Source organism: Diuraphis noxia, unplaced genomic scaffold, assembly GCF_037042655.1.
Source record: "Diuraphis noxia isolate RWA-SAM2 unplaced genomic scaffold, SU_Dnox_SAM2 contig0012, whole genome shotgun sequence".
Classification (NCBI taxonomy): domain Eukaryota; kingdom Metazoa; phylum Arthropoda; class Insecta; order Hemiptera; family Aphididae; genus Diuraphis; species Diuraphis noxia.
Window position 1 is genome coordinate 1737375 of NW_028301722.1, and position 21395 is coordinate 1758769.

The 21395-nt window shown below is 32.4% G+C and overlaps 2 protein-coding genes and 1 pseudogene across 3 annotated transcripts; 1 reads left to right on the forward strand and 2 right to left on the reverse strand.

The window, feature by feature from the left end:
* Positions 1-444: 444 nt before the first annotated feature.
* LOC149054062 (uncharacterized) lies at positions 445-2384 on the reverse strand. The gene is made up of 2 exons (XM_089230664.1): positions 1027-2384; positions 445-925 (listed from the first exon to the last, which is right to left on the reverse strand). The coding sequence occupies exons 1-2, from the start codon at positions 2382-2384 to the stop codon at positions 445-447; spliced, it is 1839 nt and encodes a 612-aa protein (XP_089086790.1).
* Positions 2385-13151: 10767 nt separating this feature from the next.
* On the forward strand, positions 13152-13907 carry LOC149054063 (uncharacterized). Its single transcript, XM_089230665.1, has one exon. The coding sequence runs from the start codon at positions 13152-13154 to the stop codon at positions 13905-13907; it is 756 nt and encodes a 251-aa protein (XP_089086791.1).
* A 4067-nt stretch (positions 13908-17974) lies between these two features.
* LOC149054064 (52 kDa repressor of the inhibitor of the protein kinase-like) lies at positions 17975-19601 on the reverse strand (annotated as a pseudogene). The gene is made up of 3 exons (XR_016192345.1): positions 19424-19601; positions 19179-19340; positions 17975-18501 (listed from the first exon to the last, which is right to left on the reverse strand). The product of XR_016192345.1 is annotated as a 52 kDa repressor of the inhibitor of the protein kinase-like (transcript).
* Between the last annotated feature and the right edge of the window lie 1794 nt (positions 19602-21395).

Genomic DNA, 21395 nt, shown 5'->3' on the forward strand with positions numbered 1-21395 from the left:
AAAAATCAAAATATACAAATATAACTCCTGTGAAAATATGCGCCGATCGATTGCATTATATTATCAATAAAAACGTATATATACGATCTGACAACTTGAACAATATGCGTGATAAGTTATCGAAAGAAATACGCTACGAACACAAAATATTAATGTAAATATGATGGAATTCAAATTATTCAAAATCGTACATCACACACACACACACACACACACACACACACACACATTCCAACAGAAAGGTCAATCTCTAGATTATTTTATAAGTTGTGTTCATGTTGAACCATGATATTATTATTTTTTTTTTTTTTTGTAAACAGATGAACATAATGCAAAATGTTATAAAAATGTTATATTTATAAATTTTTATCCATGTAATTAACATGGATAACATTATTAACACAATAATAAAACATTTCGTAAATATATCAAATACGTTATTGATTATTCAAATTCAGTGGATAATAAATCTTTAAGACATTCGTTCAGCGAAGCTTCGTTAAACATAAGGGTAAACGCTGAAAAAAAAGGTTTAAAATCAGCGTACGGTTTTGTGTTTAGAAACAACGTTCCAAATGAACATTTTAACTCGCCCTCGCAATATACCAGTACGAATTGTTCGCGGCCCGTGTGTCTGATTTTTTGACCAGAAGATATGTACCGATTCATTTGTTCTATTGACGATTCGACTTGAGTGCTGGACAACCGGTTATTATGATCGTTGAGCTTATCGAAAAACATCTCCATAGTTTCATCATGCCCTTTAGCGCCCGACGCCACTATGCTTGGTATTAGATCCGTTCGACGTAAATAATCATCTATAGTCACACAATAACTATTTGAGTGCGCGTTCAGGTGTCTCAATTTTTCGCAAAAATCACCATATTCAGCTGTCAAGTATCCGCAACCAGCATCGATCATATAACTGTAATACGAATGAAAAAATGTAATGATAAATGCTCAAAAAAAAACCAACTTAATAACACAACATCCCAAAAACAAAGCTGTTTTTTTGGGTATACTTACTCTAAACCGTTGGAATACGTCCTCCGGAAAAATTCACTGTTTTTTTTTAACCAATCGACATTGCGATGTATCAGCAACCTAGAGTTCTCACTAAATGAATACCTAGGAAGCGCAATTAATGTTTTTGTTTCCAGATACGCTCTAGCTATCTCAAATTTTGATATTTTATGTAAAAAAGTTTCATAACGGTTGTACTGTTTGTTCGTGTATTTCGGCAAAGCGTATATCGCGTTCTTATCACCTTCTTGATCTTGATTCATCGGTTTGGCAATCGAATCGTTAATAACAATGACATCTATGTCGGGATCAGTATTACGTATCGCTCTGCATACAAACATACACGTGGGTTTTATGCACGGATCGCGTTTAACGCATACTAGAGAAAGATCGTATTCGTCCACCATCAAGTCCCATATACGTTGTGGTAAAACTATGATGTTTTGAGGTAATTCACACGATATAGTAGCAGTTTGATAGATCCCTCGAGTTTCAAAACCAGTTATAGCTGTACGGACGATAGATTGCTTACCACTCTTGTAGCGTTTAATGTTTGAAACTTTGAAATTTGAAGATTCAAATCGACTATAACGATCAGATATCGCATGAGGTACGGATATGAACGCTCGTACCAGTGACGCGAAATGATTTGTGGATTGTTCCCTCCACAAAGACGGGTCATAGATAATAAATTCTTTAGTACCTGCGACTATGGCGAATGATTTATTAAAATTTGTAACATGTACGGCATCGTCGCAGCAACGATGTGTCTGTATGTAACATATCGGATGGGTTTGTATGTTATCAACTAAAACAGCGTTGTCCGTATCGGTCACTGTGTGTTTGTGTATGTGTGTCTTGCAAAAAAAAAATAACGCAACACGTGTTTCGTACAAATGTTCCGATAAATCATATTCAACAAGTCTTGCGCTGTGCATAGTACCGCCTTGAGCAGGCCCCCTACAGACGGCGCTGGTCGTAAAATTACAATCAAACGGTTCGGTGATCATACACGTGCCACCAGTCTTACACCCGATACACCTGTTGCACGGCGGATAGTGTATGTGAGTACAACACTCGAATAGCCTACATGTTTGTAGCTCTTTTGCGTGAAACATCAATGTCGGATAGCGTACCAACAAATCGTACGGACTATCACATTTTTTACACGCTGGATCGTTACTCAACAAACACGGTTGCCTCTGATGAGTGTGATTTGTACACGAACATTTACGTACGTATATGGTCCCAACCGACAGGAAATGATCTCGTAATTGATAATCGTATATTCTATATTCCAAAGGCTTGACAACGAGCTTGTTGGTTAGAAACAACGGAGACTCATCGTCACCACCAAACATTGTGGAGAAAAACTGCAAAGATGCGTATACAGAGATCTTAACGAAACCTTATATACGATACCGTGTACTGTGAAGATTGTGACTGACCATTTTACAACAGTGTAGGATTATTTATCGCTTTGTGTGGTATACAGGGTGATTCACGAGGCGTAAAAAATTACCCGAAATAATGAGTGTTTTACGCCTCGTGAATCACCCCGTATGACCAACCGTTATTTTTTTATTCTTATATTTTTTATAAAACCACGCACCATCATAGTTCCTCTGGTAGATATTGTTACACTTAGGTATAGGTTTTTGTAAAACAACAATATACCGAAAAAAAAGCGTTTTTTAATTTACAAAGCTAATAGTAATAGTTAATAATAATTAATAGTTAATAATAGTTGGTAATAATAGTAATAATAGTAATAATAGTAATAATAGTAATAATAGTAATAATAGTAATAATAGTAATAATAGTCGATAATAGTTGGTATGCTGGTGATCCTTTCAACAGTTTCAACGAATCCTGGGGACTGTACAAATTCCATAACCTCCTTTTTGGCCGCAGCAGCTGAATCGGTGTTGGCTGCGGATACGCGTTTTACTGTCGTATCTTAATAAAAAAAATCAGTAGATTATACAAATTATATATATACAAATACATATACGTATAATATGTATCCGTATATCACTGTACTAACATACAACAACATCTTGGAAATAAATTAATATTTATTCAATAATATATTTTATTAAGAAAAAAAATCCATACCATGAATCTTTTTCTAATGTCGAGTCAAATTAGTTTTGTAAGCGAACGTGAAAGGACAAATAGTGCACGGGAAACGCAAACCGGTATGAGTTCTTCCATGTCTAACCAAATTGCCCTTACGACTAAAAGCCGAAGAACATTGCTCGCACTTATACATCGTGTGAATGTGTAATCAATATCGTAATAATATTAAACACTGTGTATTATACAACTCGGACAACGTAAGGGCGTATGGGACGTATGACTGAAACGGACTGTTTAGTGTCGGGTCGTCGATGGACAATGGAATCATTGTAGATATCTAAAGGGAGGGAAAAAAAGGGGGGCAGATAAAACACCTTGAGTAGATAGGGTGGGGTTAGAAAATTTATTTGTGTGTGTGTGTGTGTGTTTGTGTATATATTAAACAAACCAAGATCATACGCATCATATCTATGTGTAATGGTGTTGTGTGAATGTTTGGTATTAGAAATATAAATTTCGTATAATATATTAAAAATTGTCTAAATTGTAACGTGCGTATTATCAACGGTGTTTTAACATAATGAAACGTAAACAGTCAGTTGAGCGATCAAAAATCGAAAAAACGTCACTGGAAATTATACCAGGTTTGGGGTCGGTGATAGTAAAAGATTCAACAAATAGTCTACTGTATGTTTTGATGAATCACCGTATCGGAGTGGTTTATTTCGATACCCCACTAGAAGCTGCAGATAAAAATATGTTCGAAAACACCTATAGACGCTTTTTAGAATATCTTCAGTTATTGGTCGATGATTGTGGGAGTATAACCACAGAACACTTGATATTTCAAAATTCAGGTAATTTTACAATGTCTTTATTGGGTTCCGGTATTTTGGACGGTCGATTAACAACATTGTCCGTGCATATGACTTCTTCTACAAACATAAAGGAATTAATTGATTATATAAACAGAAATATAAATATTTTACAAAAAGTGCTTATACGCCAACAAACGGCAAACAGTCGTATTATGTTGACATTGGTGCGTGAATGTAATTGTAATTTTAAATATCAATTTCAGAAAAACTCAATGACTTTAATGTTCAATATAAATCAAAGTAAATACCCACTAACGATCTTATGCAGAAATCATGGATACTGTATTAATATATGGAAAGATGTTTTTGATTTAGTCGGTATAGCACCTCGTGACAATTTGCTTAATCTTAATGATCGCGTACTCAACCATGAAGAATTGATAATTTACACAAATTTCACGAGAAAGCGAAAAATTGGTAAACAGCGTTCAAGACCGATTCCCAAAGATACTAGAACACCACCGTACAACGTCGATTTTAAACAGCTTGAATCCGATATACGCTCATTGCCTGAAGAAATACAAGAACGTATAGTGTCATTTTTACCGTTCGATATTCGTTTCAAAATAGCAAAATATTTGAAAATGTTTGAAGCAGCCAATGTAACTGAAAATACGAAGAATAATCTTTCCAGATGGTATAACGTGTTGGGTTTTTTTAAACACGGTCCTAAATTTGGAATCTACAACACTTTGGCTTGTAGTATTAATAGTAATTTGTCTGAACAATTTCCAGATGTATGGTTTCATGTATTTTTTGATTGCCATATCGTACATATGCAAGAAAATTGGGACTTACCAGAAAGATGGTTTAAAATTGTATGTTCGGTGTTCAAAATTGTTAAATTACGACACCTATCGACCGTTTATAATCCATCGGTGGCCCGATTGTTGGATTCTAAGATTTTAGACTGCAACGTGGAAACATTTGTACTGAGTTTGAACTCTGGATATGACATAAATCCGTTAATTCGATTTTTAAACCGAAACAATTCTATAAAGAGATTAGTACTGATAGTGAAAAATCACCTATGCAATATTATATATACAATTTTAAAAAAGTGTAATCTTATCTTCGATTTTCAAATGGCGCCAAACGCAGTCACTGTTTTGGGGTATAAAGTCGATCAGAGGACCTACGTCTACGGGAAAAATGTGTTGGGTGAAATATTAAACATCAAGTTGGATGGCGTATGGTGTAACTGTCGACATTCAATGACCAACCACAGCGATATGTTATAAAAAAAACAAATCACCGTACCAAAAAAAAAACATGTACATGTATATCGTTTCATTATAAATATCCACTGTAATTGTGAGTTTATAACCATACCGAGATTAACAGTATTTTCTATAATATATATTTTTTACATAATCCAAAAAAAAACTGTGTATATAAGCATTTAATATAGCGCTATATAGTGCAGTTATGTCATTGTCACCGACCGATAACGTGTGCACTTGTGAACATGTAAATAATACAGAGACTGACCGCATAGAGTGTTTACGTCGAGCGTTCTTATTATTTTGTAAATCGCGTAGACTGTATAAACCGTTTCCTAAACACATCTTCGAAAACGTTCGTAGAGTTGGTTTCGTTCAATTCGACACACTGCTGAAAGACATAGACAACCCCACATCGCACGCCGCAGAATCAGTTATACTATTCCGATTTTTACAAAATTACGAAACCACGCACCCGAAATTCGCTGTAGAAACCGTGTCTGTGGAGTGTTTCAAACGTACAACCGATATATTCAAAGAAATCTGATACCCGTCATGGAAGTAACGAATAAACACTATCTGAAAAGTGGTTCGTACGATAGTGCTCGTATACGTATACGTGAATATGATTTCGTAATGCCAACCTCGCCTACATTCGTCACGGATATGGATGATTATACTATTTTGAGTAATTTTGACATAACTCAATTTATAGAACAACAGCAGCCCCGAAAAATACATAACCGCGGATTGAAACGTACGACCACAAACACCGAAGTTAAATCTACTGTTCAAAGTTCGGTCTCTACGCCGTTTCCGGAATTAAAAATCTCGAAAAAAATCGACACCGCCACCATCGGCATGGAAGATATGGCCAAGACCGCAATAAACATGTCCTCAAACAATAGCGTTAGGTGTGTACCAAAATCCATACGTGAAAAATTGGAAAGACACTGGATACACGCTGCCCACATACAGACTTTTTCGAGATCATTGATCACACGCGACATACTACGATCGCGAGTTACTGGAGGTCAAATACTGGCTTATCATTACAAGGAGTGTGATATTGGTGGTAATTTGTGTATTTATTATGGATTCTTACCCACTATGTTCCTACGGCTACGGCCACGCTTATCGATATCGAACAAACCCAACACGAAGGATATGGAACGACACACGCCAGACCCTGGCGGTGAGGATGTATGTGAAAAAAAGACAATTCACGATTTCGACATTGGTGGACATTCGTTGTGTCGATTAAACACACAGCGTGTGTGGCCAAGATACGTCTACTTACGTATCGCTAAGGAATGCGCATGCACTTGTTTGCCATATTGTGTACGAGTATCGGTCTTAACACGGGACGATATATCGGGATCTTCAAAACTCGAAAAACTTATAAAACCTAAAAACACGTACTGCATCCGACAAATACCGTGGGGAGATATATACCTGATGTTGGGATCCAACAATGACAGTGTTGTCGAGAGTATGGTAAAAGAAAATCGGCTATGTAAAACATGCGCACAGTGTAGAAAATGTTCGAATTCCCCAGAATTCTGTCGTGATCATAAGGTATGCAGACATAAGAAACCTACGGTTACCGAAGGTTTGCTAAACACCAAGACGAATTATATTCCAAAGATAAAAAAATGTAAACGTGTCGTTTGACATGTGAGTTATTGTATATATATATATATTTTTTTTTTAAATATTAATTATTTTTTTATATTACAAAACATAATGATAATTATAATACATAATATGAATTATACGTTATTGGAATAATAATTGTTTTCTTTTCTTTCTATTTCAAATGATAAAATATATACATTTCCGTACACACTACACATACTAATGTTATACTGTATACGAATGGAAAAATGTCGATACGGTATATAATAATATTATGTTGTACGACGTACAATGTACGTGTGTTTACATTGTGATGAAGAATAAATTAAAAATTACCCATATCACGAAGATAAAAAAATATAAACGTGTCGTATAAAAAAAATACATGTAATGTTTATGATATATTTTGTAAATAAAAAAAACTATTCGATATACTCGTATTTTTATTGATTTATAATATTGAGGATATCGTGTCGTACTGTGATACCGTGTTTTTATCTTATTCCATCTATATAGGTTTCATATAATTTACGTATAATCGAGTACAATTCTGCACTAGCGTCAATTCCGGATGCGCTCCGTGGGACGTGTTGGTGCTGTCCGGTTTCCGATTTCGTAACATTTTTTGATTCACCGTCCGCTGACAATACCCCAAATAAATTAATTCCCTTAATGAATAATTCTTGTAGAACTGTGACATTCAATTTGGTCAAGTGAGATTTCTTAAAGAATGACTGCGTATCTGAATCGATATCGTTTATATTTATGGGCGTGCGTAATTCATAATTATAACTACAGAATTTGATTTCAATAAAAGAAGCGGTCAACGTAGTCACACCTATTGATTTATTAAAATCGAATTCGTTATATTTAGTTAACAGTGATTGTTTCATATCTGCCAACCGAAGATCTAAACGTCTCGTCAAAACATACCACGATTCGATGTCTAAAATAGTTGTCGAATTCACTATGAGTTCGTAAATAAGCGTGTATAGTTTCTGTTTGTACACGCGGACATTACCAGTTTTCATCAGTACGATTAGTACGTATTCTTTTCTTGAATCTTCAACATAGTCGTTTTTAATAAATTTTTGGTACAATTTCGGATCTTTGTTCCGAATATACGCCACAAGCGTATCCAAAGTGTGAGTTGATTCTTTTATTTTCAATTCTTGAAGTTTATAAATACCACTGAATACACGTAATTTGCCTAATAACGTATCATGTGTTTCTCGCAGAGTATCTAATTCCGACAGGTTTTTAACCACTCGTAATCCTGTACGTGATTTTTCCGATAGTGGATTGTCTATTTTTGAATGCCTACAATAATCAGACGAATCTAACGTTTCTAATTTTTCATGAATAATTAACCGTGTACGCTGCAAGTCGACATGACGTTTTAGATTTTCAATCGTTTTATCTTTATCGTTAGTTATCCTATAAATTTCATTTTTATATTCTTGTGTTAATCTCCTATTTTCTTGATACAATTTTTGCAATTTATTCGTACTTTCATTTCGTAAATTCATTAATTCACGTTCAAGTTCGTGTACGCGTGTTTCCAAATCCAATAACGTATTAAAATTTTCATAGTTACTACTAGTGTTATAGAGCTTCTCATAACAGTTATCGGCATGACGTGAGTGTGTCGATTCCCGGTCATCCAGCCGTGTGTTTGACTGATTTAGTACCATCGGTTGAATATACCGTCTCGGTGGACTTGGCGTTGTAGATCGTGTATGCGTAGTTAGTTGTATCGGTTGAGTATGACGTCGAGTTTTGGGTGGCAACGTTGGTAATGGTTGTGAGAACTTCTGCATCGGTACAGGAATCCGCTCGCGGTTTAATGTAGATCTACATTGCACGGTTCTTTTTATAGATAAATTACAATAATTGATCGTGTTGTTAGTTGGGCTTTGGTCCCTGGTGATTTTAGCATAATTATGATTATTAACGTTCATGGTAAAAAAATAGATTCCACGTGGTCTTTATATTACGACATAAACATATTATCAAGTATGATCGATCTATACTATGTAAATATAAGGGTAATATATATATATGTAAAGTTTAAAAAAAAAACACAAAATATTAAGTTACAATAGTAGTTATATGAAATAACGAATGAATGAAGATCAACACTATAACTAGTATTACTTTACATTAGTAAATATCAATGCTTGGTTTTCGACAGACAAAAAACAAGTGTCGTGTATTTCAATAACTTAACATTTTTCTAAATGCTTCTGGTACACATACACCGGTAGACCGTATAGTGCGTGTATTGGGTATAGATACTATTACATTGTTTGGTTCGTTACAGACACCATCTGCGTATGTGGGAAATTTTTCAAGGTAGTTAATAGTTACAGAACCGCCAAGCAAAATTTTATTGGGTTTAAACACATCGTCAGGCTGTACGCCCGGGTCAACACTTAAACATTGCAAACGAACAGTGCCGAATTGAGTATCTCCAACAATATACGGTAATACACCCAATTTAGGATCACAATTATTCGTCACGGTTAATTCATTAATGTTGCGTATAGCAGTATTAACGCAGGCGCCGTTCTTCGAGTAAAATTTAATGGGACCTTGACATAGTGTTTCACACTGATAGTCGTGAATACTATAAATCAATTCCACACCACAGTCGTGTTTAAATCGACTTACCGGATCGTCTAATGATGGTAAATTTATCATGCGTTTTTTTTTACCATTTTCATTGTATGATATGTTGAACGATAATATGTATATTTGATGGAATAAAATAAAACACAAAACAATCAATATCATTATAAATATTTTTACTACAGGCGTATTAACAGCATAATCCATTACTGTAAATATAATAATAATTACACAAATATTCCCGAATAGTTATACAATGATTAAATTATATTATTATTTTTTTTAAATTATTAAACATTTCAATAATATTAGTATTTTCATACAACTTTTTTTGAATTTCGGGATTTAACTTGGCAATGTTTGATAATCCGACGTACAGCACCAGATCATCATACTCGTTACTTTCAACTTCAAGCGGAACTCTCCATCTGTTTATTGTGTTTTCGCACAAGGTTGTTTTAAACGCTTCAATTGTTTCCGGATCGAGACGTGTCTTGTAAGATTCCCAAATGGGTCCAGTAAAACTCAAATCTTTAATACATTTCTCGTATAAACTATATTGATACGCGATATAATCAAGGCACGTCAACGCCAGTTTACCAAAAACATACGATCCGATCACTTCTTCACATTCCACGTCTAATTCGTAGTCTGGGTATGATGTGGTTATATCAGATACGTTTTCGTTACCCGTATTTACACCATTGTAATGTAAAATCTGACGAAAACATAATCTAAATCTGTAGATCGTATTACGGTATGTCAAATATATGTAATAGCTACGGGATCTATAAATTTTTTTAGCGAATCGAATGATTGCTGGTATATTCATAGGTTCTTTTTTAAACAATTCAGCGATAAATTGAGGAAACTCAGTTTCGTATGCAATAGATGCAGTTACATCGGTTAAATCTTTGTAAACATATTTTTTACGGAATAAGCGTAATTTACCAGTTACCGTCACGTCATCGACATCGCCTTCTGAAGGACGGTCAATACGCACAATAATCTGACTCGTAGGCAGTTTCAACATGCTGCATTCACGTTCAAAAGACTCGTTTGATATGTTTTTTTTTGTCATTTGGTTAAGTTGTATGTACTTTTTTGTCCCTGTATCGATAATCAGTTCCGGATTACACATAAATTCATAATACTCACGAGTATAATCCTTGTTAAACATACCGGTATGTTCAATCACCATGTTTTTAAATATCGCCTTAGTAGAAAACTCTAGTTCGTTGCCAATAGGTACTGCTTCAAACATTTTTGTAGCAAGATTTTTATAAAGTCCAGAACCCAACTTCCAGGTCTCCGATAGGTATTTTTTATTATTTGATTTCCTCTTGACGTACGGCTTTACGAAATTAAAATCATATTCTACTAGAGTAACAGCATCACTGTGAATAATGCCGTGTTTCGAGTTTTCAACGTTTTTCTCTGTTGTGTCTTCGTACATATTTCCAACGTACTGTTGCAAACCAGCATGGCTTCGGGTCACATCGATGCGGACAATATCGGCGTCAAAAAGTGATTTTAAATTATTCACGGTTTCCGCTTCATTTGACGTGTGGTTTTCCATTGTTGTAAATAGTAACCATACGGACAACTATGGATTTGATACTTCTTACGCTGTTGACTGTTTGCGTTATTATTCTAGTTACCGTATACGCGGTACAGATACCGCGTACCACGAACGACTTAAACGTAATATACACCAGACTCCGCAGAGAAGATCCGACAGTTGTAGCGTTCACGATGGGTTGGATTGATAGACGTAACGCTTTTAAAAACGTATACCCAAGTAAAACGGTAGACGGTAAAATCGAAACTCGGTACGAGAGTTACCCAATAAACAGCCAAGGTAAACCAATAACAACCGTATCGAACGAAAACAAACACGGTATTATAACAGAAACAGACAACGGTTTTTCAGTTTCTGGTATAAACGCGTCAACAGCGTTCAACTGTCCAAATAACTTTGACGCCCCTACTTGCGAACTTGACCCTTTATGCTCCAAAGGCGACGTCGGCGAAATCAAACTACTGAACCTCGAACAGTTTAACGCATTGCAGATGTACGGGTTGTCAACGCCAAGTGCATATGGTTTAGGGAGTGGAACGTTATCAGTCAACTATGGTGGTAAAATTAAAAACAAAACACATCCAAGACTACGCGTACAGTGTTTAAACAAGAATGGTGATTATACCATAGTACCGTGTACCGATAATACTCTTGTGGATCCAGTTACGAAAACGTGCAAACCGTACGACATATGTGTTGATAAATTGAACGGTTCCAAACATCAATTTATCATAAACGAATATTCGAAACTATTGGAAAAAAACGAATATTACCTGTGTACCAATTACAAGAGTGTTCTTAGTGAATGTGAAGATAAATTCGAGTTCAATGTAAAACGTTCGGAATGTACGTCAGAGTCACAATGTACCAACAAGGACGGAGCACGATTGCCAAATGACGAAAACTCGTATATATCTTGTTCTGGTGATAAGGCCGTTGTTAATACTTGTGAATTCGGCGTAGCCGTTACGGACGGTTGGTTATATTGCAAAGTACCTAACTGTTTCCCGAATAAATATACGTACGAAGATGATATTATAAAATATACAATAGGTGAAATATGGTGTACCGATGGGATTGAACACAAGTTGAAATGTTCGGATAAAAACATGAACAAGAAATATAACTATTCTTGGGGTACTGATTTTTCGTTTAATTTTCGAATGTGGCCAGAACAGGTGTACGATGAAACTACCAAAACGTGTAAGAATCCTGATAATTCTATAATAAAACCACATACGAACATACGTTTTCGTTGGGGACCGGCTATGGTTCGATATTGGCCTTTCGATCCGAAAACTGAACAGTTTAAATGTGATGAATATCCGAACACCGGGATAAGAATTGATTACAAAAATGAAGTGACGATACCGCCGATCGATTTACAAAAAAATTACGTAGATTTTACTACGCCGTGTATAGGTCCAGAAAATATGCCAAAAACGTATCTAAATCTCTTTAAAGAATTATATGGTGACACTGTTAATCATCTTTTGGATAAAATCACTGTGTACAGCCCTAAAGTAAACGGTATGCCGTTGGTATATGGCACAGAGTTGGACATTTCTAAAATTAACTCTAACGCTGCGTTGGATTTCTTTCTCAAAACTATGGGATTGGGTAAACTCGATAAAGGTATCATGTGGCCAACGGTTGTTGAACGGAAAACGTTCAATATAAACTCCCAGAAATACGACATCTCACGTAAATATTTCACTTTTAATTTAAAAAAATCTATCAACACCGTGGGCGTGACCATGTCCGAGACACAGCCTTTGGGTTTTATCGATCCTGTTAATGTAGAATGTGATAAAATTAATTTAATGATTTATAGAAATTGGCCGAAATTTGTACCGAAAAATGAATTTGTAAATGACGTTGTAAAAACTATTTACGTGTTCCTCGTCGGTGATCAGATATCTGGTCAAAATTAACAAATCAACAATGCGCCCTACATTGGTTTTACACCCAACTTTTAAATCGCAAATTTTTATGAAAAAATCGACAAATCATTCTTTTGAACATCGCTTACGTACGGTTTATGATAAAATATATGTTCCGGCAGACCTGCCAACATGCACATCTCATATATTAATGGTCGATGGTTCTACTCGTCTGCAGGAATGTGATTTACTATTGGAACGTTATTATTCGCATAAATATAACACAAATTCGAATAATAAATACGAACATGATGTAATACTAAACGATGCTTCGAACACATCTCACACAATACAGTCTAATGGATTACACATACACACGGTCAGTGACAAAGCACCACGTTTTGTTATATGGAACGGTGAAGATGACCTATCAGTATGTAGTACTGCCGTATATCGGTGTTCTGATACAGCGATGTTACCTATAGCTATCATAGAGGCTATAAATTGGGCGACACGCAGATATATGCATATATCTAGAATTGTACACGTATCGGTTATAGTTATTGATCTGGATCAAACGTTGATAAACGAAAGTGGTGATGATTTTTTAGAAAACTATGAATGTGTTTTAAACAGCGCTAGAGAAAATTTCCATTTCGTTATTTTATGGTCACACGGTGATTCATTACATGTCGATACGTACGTTTCTAGAATGAATTTTAAATTTGATTTGATATTGAGCAAAGACGAAAAAAACACGCAAAACTGCAAAAACCTCCTTTACCTTCACAATTATTTCGCCCCAGAAATACGTGTATTATGTGCAGTTTTGGTCGATGATTCGCCATACAACTGGTCACCAGAATATGACGCAATGGTGGTGCCAAAAAGAGGTATCAGAGATATTAAGACCGTAGCTATAGCCGTTGAACGTATACGATACGCCCAAAAATATTTACACTCATAACAATAAAAATTCAAACTTATATAGAATCATAGTGTAAGTTATATTGAATCATTATACATTAACTATAATAATAAGTTAGAAATAGTTATAATCACGATAGGGATGCCAGGTTTGAAACGTTGGACGTTGGGTACCTACCATCAAAGAACAAACAAGAAACGACACTCTGCCGTGTGATAACATAGTGGAGGCTCGGCCTTGAAGTTATGATCGGATTACTGGAGGCTCCACCTTGAAGTTGGTACCGATTTTTGTTTACAATAAACCACATGTATAGTAAATGTAAAATGACAAAATTGTCATTATAAGTAAATTTTAAGGTTTGTTCTTTGTTATAAGTTATAATTTAAGTTTCAAATGTAACAAAAATTATTGTGTATATTATTATATTTACAAAATCATGAAAATAAATTAATTTGTTATCAAGAATCAAAATTGTTTAATTTCTTATCAAAACTTTTTGGCCAACACGGCGGCACTTGGCGGCATCCAAGGTCACCCATTTATTTAACATAAAAAGATAGGGAATGTCGTACCCCTGCTACCATCCCAGTATGTTATGTATCAGTTCGTGTCGTGCGACACAGCGGTGCTGTTGACAACAACTGCTGTGTGATAAGTGATAATCGTCCGACGCGTGCGTGCGACGATAATGGAGGTGAGTTGTTTACATAGATAATAAAGATATGGATAGGCTACGCCTATCTTAAATATATTTGAGGCCGCGTTCCCGGAGGAGAGGCAATTGAGGCTCTTTTATCAATGCTTTTATATTGATAGTCGATACTCGACATAAGTATACTTATTTGGCCTCAATTGTACCCCATAATTCCCACTTATAAGACCGTTATGTCCTATCCATATCTTTATTATCTATGGTTGTTTACCTATTATTATTATTTATTTTTTTAACAACCATAATAAATGTTATAAACTTTAACTTAAATACTTTAATGGTTTAACCATATAGTTAAATGTGATACATGTATAATAATAATATTATAATATTTAATACGATTGCTATTGTTGATGTAATTTATTTTTATTTAAAATCACATTTGATGAATGTGTAAAAACATAATCCACAAACTTAAAATATGATATTAAACATCTATCATATCTATCTACAACTACTTATGTTATTAGAAGCTGTAAGGCACTTTTTCCTAAACCAAACCTTTATTTTATTGTGATGTTATACTATAAAAAAATGATTGGTTGGGATTATAATTTTACTGTATAACTTAATAATAATAGATTATAGATATAGAAACTAAAATGATTGTTGGTCTGTAAAAAAAAATATAATATAGACCTAAAATTAAACTTAAATTTGTTTGTGTTAAATTACTTAATGATTTATTACTAATTAGTAATAATATGAACAAGATATGGATTTTATTGATAACTTCAACACTAAAAAATTAAATTAAGCTGAACTGAATCATTATGAGGTGAATAAACTGGTATGTTATTGATACATCATCTAGTGTACTAGATGAAGCCAGAATAAACCATTTCGAGTCTAATATAAGTAAAATAAGTCTAAAGCTTATGCATAAAATGGAATGTAGTATAATATAGTTACTATGTAGTTTAACCGTGGTAGGTATTTGATTATATACCTACAAGCATCTATAAAATACTATTTAACTATTATTGTAATAATATTTTAATTTACATGTTTCTGCAATATCACTTAACTATATCTTAGAAATCTGTGGTACCACGAGTCATTGTCACAATATTCCTTCATTATTCTTTACACTTCGGCAATCAGTAACGTAGCACATACTGTATATACAGATGATTGGGCATTGAAAGTTCATAAATTTTATATTTTTTCAGAAAGAAATCTGATGAGTTTTTGTAGCTATTAATATAATTATAGCTATGAAATATTTTTAATTTGTCACAAAATTATAACCTTATGTAAAAATTCAAATTTTTTTTAATTTGTTATAAAATTATAATCTTATGTAAAAATACATTTTTCTTTTCAGTGATACATTGAAAAAAAATAATGATGTAGGTATCAAATATATTGAATCATTATAATATGCACGTTGTAGCTAAAAAAAATATTAAAATATTGAATTCAAACGTTCTCGATACCTAGTGTATATAAAATATTTCAAAGCGGTTCAATAATGTTATATAATTAAAACAATTATAATTTTATACAATATTAATTATACTTGTTGTTACCAATGATAAATCAAACCAATACTTTAACTAATTTCAAAACTTTCCATTACATCAAGGTATATTGATATATATTATATACTATGATTATATATTTTATTATATTGTTTTACATTAATTATAATATCATTTCAAAGGAACAACTAAATTATTACTATACATTTATAATTTCATCATGAATATATTAATATTATAATAACCAATATTTTTAATTTGTTACAAAATTATAACATTATGTTAAAATTCAATTTTTTTAATTTTTTATAAAATCATAATCTTAAGTAAAAATTCATTTTTTTTTCAGTGATACGTTGAGTGGTGATTTGTTTTATTATGTAACTGCTATAAAATCATTAGACATACATCTGAGGAATATGGTGTAATTCTGATATTATAATTTATTTGTTAATCATTTAACAACAAAAACGTTGAACGCATAATAGTGGGTATAAATTAATTGTTCTATAAATGCTTGAAAAAAAAATTATTATTGTAAAAGAAAAAAATAATGATGTATGTATCAATTATATCGAATCATTATAATATACACGTTGTAGCTAAAAAATATTAAAATATTGAATTCAAATGTTCTGGATACCTTATGTATATAAAATATTTCAAAGCAGTTCAATAATGTTATATAATTAAAACAATTATAATTTTGTACAATATTAATTATACTTGTTGTTACCAATGATAAATTAAGCCAAGACTTTAACTAATTTCAAAACTTTTCATTAAATCAAGGTACATTTATAATGCTCGTCAGCCTGTTACCTGTCAAATGGTGTCCATTAGTGGCTTCGAACCAGAATGTTGCTGTCTGGGGACGCACACACTTGTACAATAAAAAAAAAAATACAATCAGATAATAATTAATTGTGGCAATCCCAAGAACGTGTGATTAACGAGCCACCAGTTGAGACGAATAATTCACTGCAACACATGATTCACGAAACGACCACCAAAAAAAAGTCACGTGTTTTTTGTGAGTATGTCTTGATGGAGTCCTGAATTGTGGAATGGTGATTAATAATTTTATAATATAATGACAGTGATACTTACAAAGCTGATACGGTGCAAATATACAAAAAAAAACCAGACCAACAACCACTGGTGAATAATAATGATACACAACAAAATATCGTAAACAAAGGCGCGTTGAATATTGTTCAGAAAAGAATAACGGCTGCGACAGTGGCCGTACACTGTACCACCAGCTATCATGCTCGAGATGTGAAAAGAAAAGAAAAGAAAACGGGAAGAAAGTATGTAAAAAAAATATAAATAAAACGATATAAAACAGTTAGAACTACGCACACCGTTAGTAATGTTAGTATCATAGCCCACAGTGAGATGAAGTACGCGGTGTGGCACAATAACCACAGATTATATGAAAACAGATAGTGCACTTCCTATAACGCAATGCAAAAAATGAATACGGTGTTCTAATTGGTTTCCGCCCAAATCAGTGTTACCACAAATGCCAATGCTAATTTATTTGATATACATTCATACAATATTTTTGAAATTTGGATAACTTACTCACGTTTTATACGTAGGTATTTCATTTTTTGTCATAAGTTCTTCCAAACCAAAAGATATGTTATTCCTGATTTCACCAAAATCTTTTTGTTTGTTGTGTAATCTTTTTGCGTTATTACACACCGAATGAACAAAAAATGTATTCAAAAAATCAATTTTGAGTCATTTCGATACACTAATGTTTGAAATTACTTTATTATTAGGTTTTACGTGGTTTATAAACAATAACATTAAAAGTAAATACGATAGGTAAATTCTGATTCCACCAAAATGTTGAGTAAACATTTCCATAAAATTTCTTTGGAAAAAACACCAAATTAAGCATGTAAAAACATATATTTTTTTATAAAAGATTACAATAATATAAAAAATACACAGTTAATTAAAATATAATTCATAACAATAATAGACATAAATCTTAAAAATTAATGCTTCATAATTTATAAAACAATATCAAGTTTTTAAACAACATAAGAAAAGTGAAAATTAATAAAAAATTAAAATTATTTAAATCTTAATTGTACAAGTAATTAATTAATGTCATTTTGTTTGTCATATTACATAAATCAAATCCTACATAAAGAGTATTAAAATTTACAAAAATGTTTTTTTAATTAAATACAATTTAAATTACTTAATATTATTAATCTTGTATGGTAAGTACTTATTTATCTATAGATGATTTAATATAGATAATTCGTATAATCGTTGTAAGATAATGAATGTGATGATTCTGCACTAAAAGGACTGGAACATGATGCTCTTGCTGCCTGAGCCTCAAATTCTAACCTTTCCTTTTCTTCCTCCAATTTCTTTTCTTTTTCTCTCTCCAATAATATTTCAGCTATAAATTACAGTTTTTTGTTTATAATAAAGTAGTTTATTTATTTGCAAAGCATTGGCAAACGCATTGAAAAAAATCATATAATTTGATAATACAATTTAGACTTAACAAATTAGAAATTTTACAGTTTAACTTATTTTACAAAGAAGGAAAAAATGGGGTGCAACAAAAGATCATTTCCTGAGAAGAATTATAGTAGTGTTGCATCCCGACTAGGTCGATTCATACATCAACATATGAAAATGAATAAGTCGTGGTTGTTCAAGTGTAATTTAACGTTTATTAAAATAGAACTTGCATGAATACAGAATATATAAGCTTAAAATATAACCTTACAATAAAAGATGTTGAGTGGTGTTACGACCTGCCTCTGAATGTCGTGGATATCCCTAACCGTCTGGCGACTCCGTCATACGAGGGGTCCCAGAAAGACTGAGTATTCCAATACATGATTCTTATGCAGTATTAATTTAAAACTTACGAAAATGTGTCATTGCACAACCTTATGTATAGGTAATTTTTAGTACGGACAGTATGGGTCCGTAACAGTAGCTGAACAATCCATATGCATCTCTCAGCCGTGTAGCAGCAGCATAAAAGCATAAGCAAAAGCAAAACCAAATTAGAAGTTTCCATTTAGTATAAAATATATTAATTTAAATAACAAAAAGTCTTACCACTAAATATTGTTGGACATTGTAAGACGGTTCTTATTCCTGGGATTTAAAAACATATGGTCTTCAAAATGAACACCACATACTCTATAACTCTTTTGTAAAGAAGCAGGATCTTTTCCTAACAAATGTAATGTTTGACATTTTTCCATCCATTGTTTACACCTATAATAGAATATAATAAAATAGTAACACAACAAATCATAAGATATACAGATTAAAATTATATAATAAACCTAAATACTCACCTCGATAAGTCACTTGGGAATCTAAAATAGCTAATGTCTGTGGTTTTTGACATTTTATTATTGCAAAATTTAACTGCACAAGAAGTCATTTTGAAAAAACTGAGATTTTTAAAACACGAGTGTTCAATGAAAAATTAAAAAATTTGTTTGAGGTTTTGTATGTTTTGATTTTATGGATATCACTATATCAGTATATCACCATCAAGTGTGCCACCAGTATACGGTATAATTCAAATATTTTAAGTCCGCTAAAATAGTCACATTGATTTCGGCGGAGACCTTGGCGGTGATCTTATCAACCATTTTTTGTTTACATCGAAGTGCACTATCTGTTTTCATATAATCTGTGCAATAACTACAATGATAACACTACTAACGCTCGCGCAACAGGAAACCCCGCGACCCGCACCTTAAAACTACGATATGTACAACATACTGCAACAGCGGCCCTCTCTTTTCTCTGCTCCAGCGAACAGCTACAGCTGCTGATACAAACACACAGTGAACACATTACAGTATTACCGTATGCGGGGCAAAATCGTATTATCGGAATATTATCAATAATTGTTATCATGGGAGTAAACTGTATACACTGATTCGAAACGTTTTGTTTGTTTATTTATTGAATATGATAGTACACGTGTTTTGATATCACATTTTTTTTAAATAAATACGTTTTATATTTGATAACATTCAATTACCAAAATATCCAAAGAGTGAATTTTTATATGCGAGAATATTGTTCAGGTATGCCATATTTATTATTCAATCCTGTATAAGGGGACGGATATATTGGACAATATTGGTAAATACTAAATACTATAATTTTTTTATTTATAATATTTATTTTCTATGTAACATTTTCAAATCAATTAAAAAAAAATTATCATTTCAAGAATATGACTTAGTATTTTGACTTAGTACTTTTACTCTATTTTTTTAGACTGTTTACAAGTAGTCAGTAATACTGTTGGACAGTGGAAAGTTCAAAATGATGTAGAGGTTACTACTATTGATAATGTATTTAATGATGCATCGTTACAAACAAGTCATGATAGTATTATAAAAATAGTTACTCCAAAATGAAAACTCTATTATATTTATTAACTATTACTATTACCATTATGTCACAGAGTGTTTATTAAAAACTTACCCATTAACTTTAATTACATTTTTGTTTGAAAGTGATAGCAGATTGGATAAAGATGATGGTTTAGAAGAAATCACTACTGACTCTGAAGATGTTGTAGTTTGAAAGCTGCAGGACGATATTGGATTGGTGAGTTGGTTACCTATTATTATTATTTATTTTTTTTAACAACCATAATAAATGTTATAAACTTTAACTTAAATACTCTAATGGTTTAACCATATAGTTAAATGTGATACATGTATAATAATAATATTATAAAATTTAATACAATTGCTATTGTTGATGTAATTTATTTTTATTTAAAATCACATTTGATGAATGTGTAAAAACATTATCCACAAACTTAAAATATGATATATAACCATATAGTTAAATGTGATACATGTATAATAATAATATTATAATATTTAATATGATTGCTATTGTTGATGTACTTTATTTTTATTTAAAATTACATTTGATGAATGTGTAAAAACATTATCCACAAACTTAAAATATGATATTAAACATCTATCATATCTATCTACAACTACTTATGTTATTAGAAGCTGTATGGCGCTTTTTCCTAACCCAAACTTAGGGATAGCACAAACCATAACCCACTAATCGCATGAAAAAACAAACACAACCTTTAAAATAATAATAAAATGTATTGGTTTTAACTTGTAATAATTAAAAAAAATAAATTTAAAGAATTTTATTGTGATGTTATACTTTAAAAGAAAACGATTGGTTGGGATTATAAATTTACTGTATAACTTAATAATAATAGATTATAGATATAGAAACTAAAATTATTGTTGGTCCTTAAAAAAATAT

Excerpts from the sequence above, each read along its gene's own strand:
- LOC149054062 (XM_089230664.1), bottom strand. The coding sequence starts at position 2,384 with ATGTTTGGTGGTGACGATGAGTCTCCGTTGTTTCTAACCAACAAGCTC. Across the intron at positions 926-1,026 it reads ACGTATTCCAACGGTTTAGA|TTATATGATCGATGCTGGTT; the intron begins GTAAGTATACCC and ends TTCGTATTACAG.
- LOC149054063 (XM_089230665.1), top strand. The coding sequence starts at position 13,152 with ATGGTCGATGGTTCTACTCGTCTGCAGGAATGTGATTTACTATTGGAA.